The 16,712-nt window shown below is 39.5% G+C and overlaps 1 protein-coding gene across 11 annotated transcripts in view; it reads right to left on the bottom strand.

The window, feature by feature from the left end:
* LOC126874906 (neurexin-1) overlaps positions 1-16,712 on the bottom strand; it is a 598,322-nt gene that overhangs the window by 185,343 nt on the left and 396,267 nt on the right. For 6 of the 11 annotated variants that reach the window (XM_050637402.1, XM_050637400.1, XM_050637405.1 and 3 more), the window contains one exon: positions 5,062-5,136. The exons of 4 other annotated variants lie outside the window; for them this stretch is intronic. In XM_050637402.1, coding sequence (XP_050493359.1) covers positions 5,062-5,136 — 75 coding nt within the window. The remainder of the gene's footprint in view (positions 1-5,061; positions 5,137-16,712) is intronic. One more of the 11 variants, XM_050637401.1, reaches the window with a different exon arrangement.

Raw genomic sequence — 16,712 nt, 5'->3', positions numbered from 1 at the left:
TTTTTAGATCGTGGAAATGTGAAATTAGGTTTGGGCCATGTGGCGTGGTAAAATCGCTAAGGAAATCTAGAAAGTGGATATTCTCGACTCATAACTGTTGGCGAAGAAACAGACATTGAATTTTTCTATTCGTCTGATTTCTAGGATACCGTTGATCGAAGTATCACGTTAGATGAGTAGGAGGTAGAATTTCTCCGGTTACTGTACGCTCGATCATAATACGTAGAGCTCACCTGAGTTACACGTGCGAATGTAGAACTTTATACAATAGAAACACTGGTAATAATTGGATCTGCTGCTAGAAATGCTTTGAATTACAGTTTTCCAGTGTAATTTCGTAGCAAGTGGAATTCCTTTAATTACGATATAATTAGAAAGCTCCAAGCTTTATTTAGATAACTCCGCAACATTCTCAATTTTCCTCTCTTACATCACCACGTGTATATACGTACAGATTTATTAATTTCGGTCCATAAATCGACCCATTGTCTCTTGGTAGCAAATAAGAAACTAATTGTAAGGAGCAGAGTTTCCTCGATTAGACCGACGTGGGATTGAAAAAAGTAAGGAAACTGTATCGACACAAAATTTCCCAACGATATCTGCTGCCTTAGAATCTCTTTAATTTACACGATAGGAGGACTGATCGAATAAGTCAGAAGCTGCGTAATAAAACATAACAGACTGTCGAAATCGGTTGCCAGTGAAACCATCGTCATCCTCGGTCCGATGATCACTGTACCGAGCGCACTATACGACTCGATTTCCTCGAGAACGTCATCAGAGATCGATACCACTGCGGAACGTTTACGTTGTATCAAACGCGGAAGAATGTGAACTCGTTGGATTTGCAATGAAACAGTTGCGCCGTGTTTTTGCACGGCGGTTAACAGCTGAGTGGAAGGAGTTGTGGAGTTCGTTGCACCGGAAACTTGGCACACCGGTAGCCGAGTAATCGAGAAATATATGTATATTCAAAGTTATTTCGTGTTTTCTTACCCAGAGCCCCACCGTGCTGCAGCTGTGCAAGAGTTACGATATTGGTGTCGTGGTTACGCGACCCATTGCTACACCCCGAGCTTCGTAGACGAGAATTTAGAGAGAGAAAGACAGAGAGAGAGAGAGAGGGAGAGAGAGAGACAAAGAAGGGTAGAGGTAGAGTGAAAGAGAAAGAAAGAGAGACAGACAGACAGACAGAGCTTACTCGCGAGGTGAGAGAACCAAAAAGGGGACAGTGTACGTCTTTCCATGTAACACATTGTATATGTATGTTTATGTGTATATATATAGATGTATGGTAGGAATATGTGAGGGTACGTGTACGCAATGTACGTGTAGGTACAGGTGAAACGATCGTGAGACAAGCTGAACTGATGGAACGTCGAGGTTGCATGTCCAAATTTTCTTTCGATCTTCTCGCACTGGTCGCCGATGCACCGATAACCTTATGCACTCCTCCCATAGCTGAAAGAACGATGATGACCCAGCGACGTTTCGTGGCCTGTTATTCCGCTTAACAACAAGGTTTAGCCGCTTTCGACGGTCGCTCGTTGCGATGGAAACGACGCTAAATTCCTACGAGTCACGTTATTCTGTATGCAGAGTGTTCGCGCCACGTCGAACAAAGATTCTGGCTCTGACGAATGTTCGTTCGTTTTGTCATTTGCGTTAGAATTTCCGCAGTCTCGTTCTGCCCTCGTCGCCCGTTTCTTTTCAGCAAAATCTCCTCCCTTACGACCGATCGAATTTTAAATTATCGGCGAGTTGGAAATAGCTGAAACAGCACCGCGTTACGTTTGATCCGCTGGTGACGTTGCGCCTATCTTGGAAAGATCATTCGTCCAAGTTAGAAGCGTGAACATTAACTTGAGAAAATGAAGTGTTGGACGATTTCAAGCGTAGAATGTAGATACCTGGTACGAACGATGTTTCGATAATTTCGATAATTAATAGCTAATTAGGTCGATCCATCATCAGCGAACGCGATATTCTATTCTCGTAACAAATTAAAATACGTAAATTATACAAGCTATCGAAGATACGGTAATAAATATAGCGGTTTGATAATGTGGATAGTTATTAGCTAATTAGGCCAGTCGTTCGATGAATCTGAAATTTTGTTCTCGTAACTTTGATAACTGATTCAAGTATTATGGATGACTGTTGCAGTATTAAACAGGGATTATCTAAAGTACGTGTATCGTATTATCGAGTACGTCGTTAATATAAGCTACAGCTAAATGTCTTAATTAACGGCTAAATATTTTAATTAACGACCAAATAGTCCAGAGTTTCCATTCTACTTCAGCCAATTAATTCTTTGTCTCTGTTGTTTCGAAGTCGGGCTTATCTTAGTTCGCATGTTTTTCCAATGCATTTCCCACGGCTCAGTTAACTGCGAAACGAAACTCAGCGTTTCAAAGTCTCAGCAAATTTTCCCTTTCGATAATTCAACAGTCGAATTTTCTATTCCAGTCGATTTATTGGTTTAAACGTCGAATCGAAAAAAGAGACTCAAGATGTGGCCAAAATTTCTGTCACACGCGGTCAAAAGACCATTCTTTCCGTAAAAATAAATAGAAACTCGAGAAAATAGAGATTTTTCATCAACTTTTTCAAATTTCACCGATGCAATTACCTATAACGTGTTACATACGTAAATACACCACGTACAGAGAATTTTAATTAAAGCGGTGTGATCAAGCGCAATCCAACTAAATGATCATCCTTCTGCGCGGATAAAAGTCTACGTTAATTCCAAAAAATCGTGAAAAAATCTGATATTCGTAATTTTAAACAGTTTGACAGAGTTCTCATAGAATATACTTTAGCTGAACGTTACAGATTACGTTCGAAATTGATTTTCTCGAAACCTAAATCTCCAATGAAGACACTTCGACGCTATTTTTCTATACTTTTGACCTACTTTTGTGCGAAGAAATGGTCACATGTACCGTTATTTTCGAACTATACCTTATCGAGAAAGAAAACGAGAATTAACCAGCGACTTCGCACTTTCAATTTCAATTCGATTCGATCGTATTACGAACTACTGCGCGCCGTAAGGAACAAAGTTTCTTCAAAGTTCAAAGTTTTAAAAAACGGAAAACTCTGCACATCGCAGATAAGATAAATGTTCTCGCCTCGCGATGAAAAAGATGAGTCGTCACCAAAGGACTAAACGTAACGCCGACAATAATTTGTGCAAGTATCGTGGCTAGTCGTCAGCGAGAACTGGCGACGAAACCTATCGACGTGAAACCGCTGTCTTCCATTTTCCCCAATTTCCCATGTACCGCGAACGTGTGTGTTGCAGCAAAGTCTATCGAAATAAAAATGCGAATCGTCGTCGATGACGATGGCCAGCCGGTGATCGAAGGACAAACATGGTCCGTGTCGCGTTCACACATGGAACGCGGTCCGTTTTCGTCCTGAAAGAACAATTAGACGTAGATTTTGTTGCGTCAACATGCAGGCGGTGCGTTTCGTTCCGTTCCTCTTTTCTCATGCATTCTTTCAAGTGCATCGAGCTAAAGGCAATTGTCAGACGCTTATTAGTCGCTCATTCCACCAGGCACAGAGGATGAGTTCGATGAAATGAGTATATCTGTAGCCGGGTCCAAGATTCACGTCGCGTCACGGTTAATCAAACATCGAGCGATTCGTTTCGCGAGCAATTAATCGTCGGATGGAAAAGTCAGCCAACGTTCGAGCGTAGCGTTCCCGCGAACTCTACGACTCTACGACTTTTCTTCCCGTTACAACAGTTTCGCGCTAGACACATTGACAACGATCGATTTCGTATTATACGACGATAATAATATTGATAATAATGAACGCGAGCAGACGCGTGTCGGATCCAACTTCTTTCTTGCTTTCGCGCGCAATTAATGAGAAATTGGATTTGAAGGGAACGCGAGCGCGAGTATCGCGACGATGACGTAGATGAGGTCGGCGATCGTGACGAGATGAGTGACAGTGATGACAATAACGAGAGGAGCGAAGATTATTGCGTGCATGTGCAGTGACCAGTGGTGTATACCTATGAAGGCTAGGCTTTAAGATCGTGAGCAAGATCCCCACGCGTGAACTATATATACAAATCGTGACAGACTTCCTAACCATTCCACAAGAAAGCCTGCGGGGAAGCGAGGAAAAATCGGCACGACGACTTGGCGAAAGCATCCGAATTGAAGCACGCGATCCAAGTGGGCAATATTCCATCGACCCTTTCCACGTGTTCCGCGTTAATAACTTTTCTAACTTGCCTTTTAATTCTTCGCCGGCGAAAATATCAGCTTTAAAACGCTGTTATAGTAAAACACGATTCGGGTCGTTTTATTGTAGATCGTTGGAAAAAATTCGATGGAAAAGGTCGGTCTGTAGGAAAAATTCCATCTGCTCGAGTGTGCTCTCGGTACCGAAGCTAACCCAGTTGCTGCTGCTTGATCATTCAAGTCGTCGAGAAGCAGACTGGGCTAGGGGGCGGGATGGGTGGGTGGGTTTCAGGGTTGCAGGCCATAATCGAGAAACTGGATGGCAGTTGAGGAAGAGAAACTGGAAACTTTTCATCGTCGTGCCGATTTCCCCTCGTTTCCACCGCGTCGCGAGTCTCTCTCGACAAAAAAGATAAAGAAAAGAAACTAAACAGAAGATGGAAAGAAAGAGAAATATATATATAGAAAGAGAGAGAGAGAGAGAGAGAGAGAGAGAGAGAGAGAGAGAGAGAGAGTGGAGCAGGGTACGTGAGTGGTTGGTGAAGAAAAGTTGGTGCTCTGGTGATCGCTCCTCGCTAAAAAGCTAAGTTTCGCGTGAGATTTAGCCAATTATATACGTATATATATATATAGAATAATTATACAGGTGCGTATCAAGTGGCCGGGCGAATCAGCTTCAAAGAGAGCGCGCTTTACGGCTGCGAGCTCTCTGTTGTGCTTCATTCAATCAATCTTTCTTGCTTTTTTTTCGTTATTAGATTCATTTTTTTTTCTTTACTTGCTTTTTTCTCAATCGTTCATTTCTTTTTTTTTTTTTTTGAAAGCTTTGGATACTGAGGCTTACCAGGTGGGACTCTGGGCTGGTGAAGGTAACCACGGCGCCGTGAAGTCGCCTTGCACTTATTGTCGCCGCAGCCTTCTTAACACCCGTTGTGTAGATCCAATTGCGTGAGTTCGGCCCGATTTTCGACCACGACCACGAAGGCGCGCAAGAGGCAACAACATTGAGAATCGATTTTAGAAATTTCGTCTGTTTTCGCACGGCTAGTCGAATTTCGGATTTCTCCTCGACTCTTTGGTTCTCTCTTTTTATTTTTTTTTTTTTTCAACTTTATTCTCTATACGCTCGTTACCTTGGTCCATACGATTCGTCTGGCTAATTCGGGGGATAAATCATATTCGTTTGAACGACAGACAACAGGCACACGGATCGAAAGAAAGTTGCGAATAATTAACGCGTCGCGACGCTCACAGGTTGTTAAGGAGGATAATCGTGGGAATGCGAAACGTTGACGAAAGGGTCGCGTTATTTCGATTATTCTCGAAATACCTAAAAAAAAAAAAAAAATGCAGTCCTGGAAAAGAAGATGGATTAGTGATCGTTGAGTCTGCTGATGGTTTGCTTCGTCCTTCCGATGCTTCCTGATAAAATTCCGTTATAATTATACTTATCTAATCGACTTAAATAGTAGCCTTAGTTAATTAATTAATTATCGTTAATTGATGAATTATTCTAAACGCATCGTGACGATTTACAGCTATTCACAGCGATTTTATATAAATTTTCCCGAGGATCGGATGATCGAGTTCGCTTTGTACGATAATATTTCTCTCTGGGTAAAAGTTAATAGCAATTATTGAAAGGAAACGCTAAGTTTGAGCAAGAAAATATTAAAAACCCTGCAATTTGACGAATTTATCTGTTCTCGAATGAAACCGGGCGCGGTGTATCGAATTGGAAATTGAAATCCGTTGAAAGTAATATCCCAAAACGTTTTCCTAAAACATTTCCCGAGGACTTTCACATTTCCCGAGATACTACATCGCTCTCAGTTATTACCAAAACTACCAAGTTGTAATTCGCAGCTGAATATGTTCAAACACGTATGAAAAATGAAGCTTCTGTAATGCAAATAAATAAATAACGTCTATATGTAACGTAATTATAAATAAACAATGAAACTTTTATAACAAAAATAAATCAGTACCTACGTAATATAATAATGTTTCCATGTTTTTAGCAATTTCAAACATATTGCCAATTGGATGGATTTGTTAATTCCACGATTTCCCTGCTTCTTCTTTCTTTCCAAATTTCCCGACTTTTCTACGCAACAGAAGCGAGAGTTGCTTTCGACTACACTTCATTTATCCTCTGTATCGACACACGTTGTTCGATGGTTTCCGGCCGAGACTCGCGAAACAACAATTAGCGCCGTACGACCGACTAACTTCGAATCGCTGCGGACCAGCTCGTTATCCGCGTCGCTGTAACCGACAACGAATTCGAAAAGAGAAGTGGAATATAGCGGGAATTTCACGGTATCGCGGATTTATTGGGCCGATTATTTCCAGATGCCAACGCGCGTTTGATTATCGGCCGACATTCGCATCGTTTCACGCGGCTTACAATGTCTGACGTATGTACGTCGAACGGCGAATAAATTATCGTGACTTTATGGCCTTAAAACGAATCCCATCCTGCAATTCCGCTCATTGAATTTCGCGCGCGCGTTAATTCTTAATTAACGATGCCTTCCAATTTCCACATCGCCATTATGCTAATTTATCGTTGCAGTTGTACGCTTTCGTTTAAAATTCCATGTTTTTCGCAGCAGGCGCGCGAAGCTTCCCTTCGCCAGACGATTATTGCGATCTGCGTTTAACGCAGAAATCTATCAATTTATATATATCGTAAGCGATAACCAACAGTTGGTTAATTTTATTCTTTGCTGTAAATGCGGCGGACAGTGTAATTCCGTTTTAAAGTGGCAACAACTTTTCTAATGCATTAGTTGCATCAGAGGATCGAATGCTATGAATATGATGCGGATTTATGTTAAAGTACAAGACGATAGAAATGATTTTGATAATGAAAGTAATTAATAACGAAGGGAGTAGTTTTATAAGTGAAGAACATTAGCGATGATTAGATGGTAGGATGTTTATGGCAAATTTTGATGCAACAAAGTATGCACGTAATTCTAAAAAATGTAGACATTGTTAAACGATATAAATTCACATAAACGTTCATAGACTGGCGATGAAAAGTCACAAATATTCGCTTTTACGTATGCAAGACGACAGAAATGATTTTGATAATGAAAGTAATTAATAACGAAGAGATAAGTGAAGAACATTAGTGATGATTAGATGGTAGGATGTTTATGGCAAATTTCGATGCACCAAAGTATGCACGTAATTCTAAAAAATGTAGACGTTGTTAAACGATATAAATTCACATAAACGTTCATAGACTGGCGATGAAAAGTCACAAATATTCGCTTTTACGTATGCAAAACGACAGAAATGATTTTGATAATGAAAGTAATTAATAACGAAGGGAATAGTTTGATAAGTGAAGAACATTAGTGATGATTAGATGGTAGGATGTTTATGGCAAATTTCGATGCACCAAAGTATGCACGTAATTCTAAAAAATGTAGACATTGTTAAACGATATAAATTTACATCAATTGTCATAGACTGGCAATGAAAAGTCACAAGTGTTCGCTTTTGCGTATATCAAGGAATTGCCATAAAGAACTTTCCAAGAATATTCGAAGGTATCGAAGTTAAGTTAGTGATACGTCGATAAAAATCAGAAGATATATTTACTGGAGCAAGTTACGAGAAAATTACGGAGGACAATGTATCAAACACTTTCTTCCACGGAGAACAAAATATTGCGATGAAACAGACGAGGGTAAATTATGACCCGCCGTGAATCTTCCTAAATGATAGTAATACTTAGAGACTAAAGTATATCAGCGGAGTGATATTTGGTAAATCGGAGGATGGTTTTGTATTTCAGTGAATTTCGAAAATTTTCACGTTAATTAAAAGGAAATTATACAATGCGATGCTGCCGATTTTAATTCTTATTCTGCCGTATCGCTGTTTCATATCGTAACGAACTCGCGATTACTTTAACAATTAGCAAAATCTTCGGCCTGGAAAACGTTCATTCAATATATGTACACCCGTTATGAATTCTCGATAATACGAGAATCAAAGAGCAACGAGAAGATCGTGAATTGCTATTATAGTGCGATGAATAAAGAATTATCACGGATAAACGAACGTAGCATGTAATAAACGATAATCACGATGCACGCGTAATTGAATATTAAAAATCAATGCGCCGTGGAAATAAAATGTAATCGTGGAATTCGATTTGGGAATTCAGATGATAATTTAAGCCGGCTAAAATTGTTATACGTATCGTAATTACATTTTATTTATTTCGCCAGATTTTAAGCATTTTTATTGAATTTCTATGCTAGTGAGAGTGTCTCGTTATAATTGTCACTATATTTATTTATCATTATTAGCCACGAGATTATAACTTTGTCGATACTCGTGACCAGACTACGGATGTTCATGAAAAGGATTGAAATATGTAAAAATGCACGGAATACAGAAAATATTCAAAGTAAAATACTATCTCTAACAAAATAGAAAAGAATTTATTTCTTCAACGAAATATACGAAAATTTACATTTGCGTGGACATCAGCAGTCTACTGATAACTCTTTACCGATAATCTTAATACAATCAATTAATTAAACAATTATACAAAAATATCCACAAACCGTGTAATTTTTCATCAACACAACGCAAGGTAAAAGGTCATAGTCTTTTACGCAACTTTAATTCGGAAAAACCTCGATCGAAATGCATCCACGCAAATACCCCGGAAAATCAAATTCCTTCAAACTTAAAAAATACCTAGGAAAAGAAATAGGAATTTTAAATGGCATTTGTTCTAGCAGAATGATCAACATAGCTCCGTATGATCGCGCTGTACCAAAGCCAGTTCGCAATTATTTTTTGATTCGCCATTAAATCTCGACGGACGAGACTCGAGCACGCTCATTTCTGTACAATCTAGTCGAGACATTAATTTACTTTAATAGCAGGGCCGGGTTTATGATTCGATTCGATTGTCGCGGCCGAGCCAACGATCTCCGAGCAGAAATTCAGCAATTATCGATTGGTTGGCGCCGGTCGCGTATTATTTCGCGCGATAATTCCATTTTCGGTATGTTTAATGCCGAAATGACGGCCACGCGAGCGTTTTAACGCGAGCTCTCCTCCCTCCGCCCTTTAATTTATCGCCGCGCGGCTCGATGATTGACGAACATTCATCTTCGTTCGCCTGATTTATGCCTCGACCTATGCATTCGACTTTTCCGGGCTCGATACTGTGTCTGTTTCGCGAGACATCGATCGTGAAACTATATGCGTTTGAATGAAATGAGGAACCACGAGAAATAAAAGCAGAAACGTTTGAACAGCATTGACGCTAATTTTACCAAGCTCGGTCAACTGACCGGCATTGCAATTTAATTTAAAGCTGTACACTCATCGGTGTTTCTTTGTTCCTTCAATTTCCTGCAAATTTCTATATTACCCGCTTGATCAATTGCTCGATTTTTCTTGATAGAAGAATTTACGTAAAGTCAGAAGTTAAACAAAGGAAGCAACGATGAACGTAAAGTTTGAAATGAAATTTTCAAACTGGCCATTTGACGACCGCAAGATTAATGTTGGAATATACAGGATGTCCCAGTTTCCCAGCTGGACGTTGCCGGTATATTCTGTAGGAAGAAACGTCATATAAACGTAGGTCATCGGAAGCATCGTTAACAAGTTATGGCAAGAAAGAATGATATACGAAACGTATGGCAGCGTGCGTTACTGCGGTGCAAGGTATGAACAGGTGAGGAATACTTACACCTGGTAGCAGTCGGTGGATGTCGCACCTATTTCTACAATTCCAATTACGACTGTTGTTTCAAAATGTTCATCGTTCCTGTTAGTACAAGATTAGCAGCGGCGAGAGATTGAATTTATTACTCTTCCCAGGCTCTCGTTTATTTTACCCGTTGAAACTGCACTTCTGGCTACTAGCAGATGCAAGTATTTTTCGTCTATTCGTATTTTGCAATAAGTTCATTTCGTGTGTCGTTTGTTTTTCAACTCGTCGAACGATGCTTCCAATGACGTTCATATAACATTTCGTTCTTACGTTGACCGACAGAAGAAAAAATTGAGATACCCTGTACATGTAGATAATATGATGTACGTAATATACAGAGTGTCTCAAACTTGATCGGCTACAGTACGAGGTTTCAATCTACAGGCAGAAAGGAGGAAGAAATGTTGTAGGAAGTTGAACAGTAAACAGATATTGTACGCGAAGTCACTGTATCATCGTGTTTATCGTGTAATTGCATACTTTTTAGCATGTTGCAACAACCGCGTGTAGTTGGTAGTTATAAAATATAATAATATAATAAAGCGATTATCTAGTGCTTTTAATTCCACGTTTGAAAATGTTGTCGTTGCGCTCGGATGCAAGCGCTTTACATCGACCAACAGTGGAATTAATTACGCTACGAAGTTCTACAAAGAGAATTCCGCTGAGCCTCGATAACTGCGTCGTTACCCGCTTCGTGCTTGCAACATTTATAACTCTGCAACAAAGCGCTCTTTTGCAGACTTTGCTTAACATTTTGTTCGTCTTTCTGTCTGTAGATCAAGCTTTTCGGACACCTTGTATATTATATGTTATATCAAGTGATAATTACGAGTAAATATGTGCTTTAAGCGGATAGATGATGTTTGACACGTGGCGCGAGTTTGATGCACAGTTTACCATTAAAATATATCAAATGCTCGATGCAAGGATATGTTATAGTATTTTATATATTTTTTATATATTATAATATGTTTTATTTATAATAAACTTTATTGTTATAATAAACTGTAACTGATAGCGTCACGACTGTCTTGTAGAAATTTATTAACAGATAAAATAAAGGTTGTTAGTAATTTAATTACAAGTAGCAGAATACACAAGAATCTAAAAACCAGTAGAATTTATTGTACAAGGTGAGCGTGTTATTTAAGAACTAAATTCCTGTCTACGAGACCTGATCCCCTTGGCTTCTGAAATTTCCCCTTATTTACGTACGAACTAACCTGTGGGTAGGAAACGTCGCACGAACACAAATTACTTGAACGCCATTAACTAAATGTTAATTACATTATCTGTTACGGATGGCCCTAATTAAATACGCTGAAACGATAAATACTTGGTATCGTTACGTCACGATTAATCGACCGTGATAAATGGACGATCAACAGCGAAACCAATTAATCTTGAATCTCTCTTCCAAGCTATTTCTAGTCGCCATAAATTTCTAGCACGCCTAATAGCTATAATACATTAATTATTTCGTTAAATATGTTAATTCATAGGAAGAACCGTGCCAGTCAGATTTATCATTCGCGCAGCCGCTGCTGAATCATCATTGTCACGAGCTTCGAATATTTTACTTTACAACGACGAAGTGAAGCTTCCCACCCCCACCCCTCTGCGTAACAATGAAATTTACCAGAAAAGTAAAACCAGTTCATACAGTTTCGCAGAGTAATAAAACGTAAATGTAATTTAGTTGGACCATCGATGTCGAAAAATCAAGCTAAGTAAAATAATAAATGAAACGAAGTAAAAGTTAAAGTAAGCAAAACGAAAGCAATCAAAGTTTAAACGGTAGATTAATAAACTAATAATACTGAATATAAATAACTAATAATACTAATATAATAATAATACCGAATATAAATAACTACAAATAAAATAAATAAAACACACGGTGAGTCTCTACGTTTCTTAATTGTATCGGCGTAGGAAGCTCGCCATATGCAAATACGATAACCCTTCAACGATATCGAACGTTTCATCGTCGAACGGAGCAATAAATTCGACGAAGAATATTCGACCGATAGAAACGATTAATCAACGCCGTACCTCGTTACGCTTTTATTAACAGATATCCAAAGAAGAAGATACGCGGATAAATCAGTTTGCCTGTTTCGTGCCGAGCAGACGATAAATGAAAATGTTGGTGGTGCGATAAAACGAACGTGAATCGTTGAATTACCGCGGCTCATATTGGCGAGATACGGGAGCCGCGGTGAAAAGAAAGAAGAACAAAAAAAGAAACAAAACTGAGTATATTATCGATTAGTAAAATACGAACGATCGCTACGGACATGAATTCAGCCCGTAATGCCTCGTGTCCTGCCCCTTTTCCCTTTCTTTCCCCATGCACCCCCCCCCCCCCGCCCCATGGCGACCGCCTGCTTTTTTTATCGCGTCCTGTTTCTCCACTCTCGCTCGTCCCACGGGTCTTCCGTTTCCTCAACTTCCTCTGTTTATTTTGTCCCTGCGAACGACCTCGTGCGTGTTTTTCGCGATTTGTTTTTGATTTACAGTGGCATTAACGCGTAACTTTTTCGGACAATGCCCGCGCCGGAGCTTCAACGAATCCGAGAGCAACGCGAGCTTTCGTCGACCCGATGTAACGTCAGGGAAAAACATGATAAATTCCATCTGTGTGAATTTTCTAATTTCGATAGCACACGGTTTGTGAGTCGCTGAGAAGGTACATTCCGCCAGTGGAAGCTATCGAATTTACGGTTTAGTTATGGAACGATAGCGTTTACGATTATCGCAGGCTCGTTTGTTAGTATATTTTTATTTTTTCCAAAGTTCTAACATTTTTTCCTGCAATTATTTTCCTGCGCCACCCACTTTCCATATCTTTCGCGAGTAAATTTTGCGCGTTGTATATTGGAACGTTTTGAAATTTCTATAGCAAGTGAATTATAAAACCTAACGATTAAGGTATTTCTTCAAAAAGAAGGGAATCTCCGGAGAGAAGGCGGAGTTTCTCATTGAAGAAAATCGTGAGATTTCCTTCGCGATCGTTTACTCAACGAATCCAGCTAATTTCGTATTCGTTGGAAATCACCGGAGCCATTTGCACTTTTCCTTCACATCGAGATTCTATTCCCTCGCAGGATTCTCCGCCGAAAAAGATTTTACTACTCGCGAGCGAAAGAACGACGTGGCATGGAGGCCACGAGAGAGGGGACACAGAGCAATGTAACGAATCGCTGTTGATTCTACGGTCCTTCTTCGGCAATAAGGTCCCATTGCGAATGAATTAGCATCATCAAGATAGTAAAGTCTCCTTACAGTGAATTCAGGCTGGCAATTTAGCCAGCTACATCGTCGAGCACGTCCCCGGAGAATAAATCCCCTCGAGATCCTTCCATAGGATAACTTTCACTCCGTCCCTTATAAGATTTTATAGGATACTTTTGTAAGATAAGTTTAACGAGCTAAATCGTGCCGTTCCTTTCGGTTTTATGAACGAAAGCGGTTGCTATTAAAAACGAAAATCCTTGCGATAATTGAACGACGACGAAAGAAAACATTAGACTTACGCGTGTGAAATGCTACGTGGAAGTTTGAAAGGGAAAAAGTGATGGATCCTTCGTGTCTCTTCAATTTAAACGTTACTATCCTTTGCAATGTCTATGATTTAATTTTCCATCTGATAATTTTCTACTTAATCTTTCTACTGATAGAAATCTAGGAAAATTCCTCTAGTACTTTCTGTTGGTAAAATTCAATATTCGTAGCAATTGCTGGCAATAATTTTCCTGAGTAGAATTCTGATAATAACAATTAATCAAAATAAGGTTTTCTAATAATTTTCATTCACAAAATTCCTGTAACTTTGAAAAATAATTTCTGCTAATAAAATTCTATACTCTCTATAGCAATCGCTACCAATGCTCGTCCTTAATAAAACCATAATAATAATAATTATACTAATCTCTTCTGGTAATTTCCGTTACTAGAATTCTATACTTGAATTAATTTCTTAAAGAAACTTCTCTTGATAAAATTCTCCTCCGCTTAATAATTACATCGCACATTCTCCGCTGCGTATCTCGTGGCTGAATCGCAAAACCGATTTGAACTCTTCGAAGCTGCACTGTCGTTCGTTTCGAACTCCAGCCGATTATTCAAATTGCCCGAAATCGATGCGACCTTCGTTCTAACAATTTTACGTGGCAGCTACTAACCTGATAAAATAAATAATTACGTCGTTATCGCTCTTGCAGTTTCCTCTGCTACGATAAACAGTCTGCAAGAATGTACATGGGCGAGCTCGTTTTCGTACGATTTAAAAGCGAATTATTATTTTAATATTCTTGTTACCGAAGATTTTGCTACTCGATATTCTTCATTATTGTACTAATTGTTATTTTTATATCATTTTTATGATCTCAGAACATGGAGTTCCTTTTGCAAGATAATAATAGATCAATAAATATAAAAATATTCTACTATTACGTATTTTTTAAATTTTGACTGGCTTTGGTAGAGATAGCTACGTCTCAGATGCCGATAATTCTAGCGTTAAATGCTTGCTGAACGACGCGTCATCGTCGATGGAGTCTGAACAAAAAGGGGAGGAATTGCAGCAAAGTTTCGTCGAGATTTTCGAATTATTTCGAGCGCCACATTTTCGCGAACGTTTTCGAGGACGTCACGTAAGCCACGGTCGTTGGGACAACTCGAGGCTTCCGCGATTTCGTACCTCATTGTGCCGGCAGTCTATGCGAAACGCGTGCACAGAAATATGGATAGAAATATGCGCGCCGCATACATCGGCCTTTCGTCTTCCGCGAGAATTCCAATTTTGATGAATATTATCGGGCTGTCGCGGAATTGTTTAACAATGCAGCTACCAAGCCGGTGGGATTGGCTGATATCAGAATCTCTGTTTTCATGTTTTCATGTATTAAAACCATCTTTGATAATATCAACGTTCGCTCGTGTTGAGAGAGAAACGCGGTTATTATACGCGTGACGGACAAAGTTATTGGCGAAGAACAGCTTTTCGTTCAAAGTGTAGCTCGATATATCGAAAGACGCGATGCGTTAAAAGATTCGTCGAAATATTAAAACGAAGAGTAGAATAGTCGGGTATCGTGAAAGCAGTTAATTAAAATTCCGATTGATTAATGAACGAAACCTAAACACACGTAAGTACAGTGTATTACATTATCAAACTGCTTCCTATGATTTTATTTATTACACGACTTAACGCTAATACTTTGAGGTGTAGTTGTGTCCGTGATAATTCGCGCTGGCTGTACATTTTTCTTCTAATTTAAATGCGTGGAAGAAAAATAGGACCCACGGGCGCCGGGATTCGAATCCCGGTCCCGAACTTTCGTAACCTAAGGCGCTAACCACTGCGCTACCGTCGTCCGGTAGAAATTAGTGTCGAGTGGCGGTATTTGTTGTCCGAGCGCCGCCACAACTTCATTGCAAACGACGATATAAATATAACTGAGCATAAATCTACCGCATTCATAGCGTTAACTTGAAATTAATAACAAAACCAGTAGAAAATTCGATACAAATACAAGTCGGTATAAATCTGTTAAATTATTGATAATGCTAATAACAAAGCTACTAAAACGTTCGATATAAATATAACCGAAAATTGACTTCACATTTCACCCACGTTTCCATCTACTTCGCTTTCTTTTTTCTTTTCGAAGAAATGCACTTCCACTATTTATCAGCTGAGCGAACTCGAAACGAATGAAAATTTCCAACCATCACGTAGACCAAAGCCTATCAGCCTTTTTCGAACCTGTAGGTTACAACGAGATTCTCATCTTGATCCGAAGCTCATAGTTAGAGCTCGAACTGGGGTATAAAGTGGCACGAGGAGAAGCAGCACGAACAGCCCGTAAAAATGGAGAACAGGGACAAGCGGTGCACCGGTATCGTTTATACGTACAATATTTCGTGGCACGTACGTCACGAGCACGAGCTCGAGCTCGCGGACCCGTTCGTTACGTAACAGCTGCAGTCTGATAATGAATGTGAAATACAGGCGAGCTGAGTTACGAGCCGTTATTGCAGGGCCCGCAAAACGCCAGCCGAACTTTGAGCCTGTTCGACGAAGCGCTTCACGCGAGAAACATCGAGACGACTGGAAATAACGTATAGGCAAACCATAACACGTAATATGATCGATGCAGTATATCGACGCCGATAAGAGAAACACGGCTTCGTTACTTATTTGAACGCCAATTTCCAAGCGCGCACGGATCAAATTTCAGAATGGCAGAATATCAAGACCACGGGAAGAACGTAATTTGATCTTCGCCTTTCTAAACGTACGACACGGGACATTCCAATTCACGCGCCAAGGAACGTCCAATATGCAACAAAATAAACTTGTTATGCTCCCTTGTGATCATCGAATTCTATCTTCCTTGAGTGGATCGTTGGATATTTTGAAACCATCGAAGCCAGAGGAAATAACGAGCCGCGTTCGTTTTGTCGAATTTATTAAATTACCAATTACGAGAAGAAGAATATAACAATCTTTTCATTTATTTTTCAAGGGTTTAAATCGAGCATTTTTATTGTTAAGAATAATTACTCAAAGACGTCAAAGATTAATGTATCGTAGATACGCAACATTTTTTATGTTCTATTGGAAGAAAATGCGCCGCACGTAATTTAATAAAATAACATTAAACAAAAGCTATTGTGCATCTATCGTTCCCTCGTAGAACGAAAGAAGCTTTTGCTAC

This window comes from Bombus huntii, chromosome 17 (assembly GCF_024542735.1).
Source record: "Bombus huntii isolate Logan2020A chromosome 17, iyBomHunt1.1, whole genome shotgun sequence".
Taxonomy (NCBI): domain Eukaryota; kingdom Metazoa; phylum Arthropoda; class Insecta; order Hymenoptera; family Apidae; genus Bombus; species Bombus huntii.
Note: the sequence above shows the minus strand (reverse complement) of the source record. Positions and strands in the feature narration are given on the sequence as shown.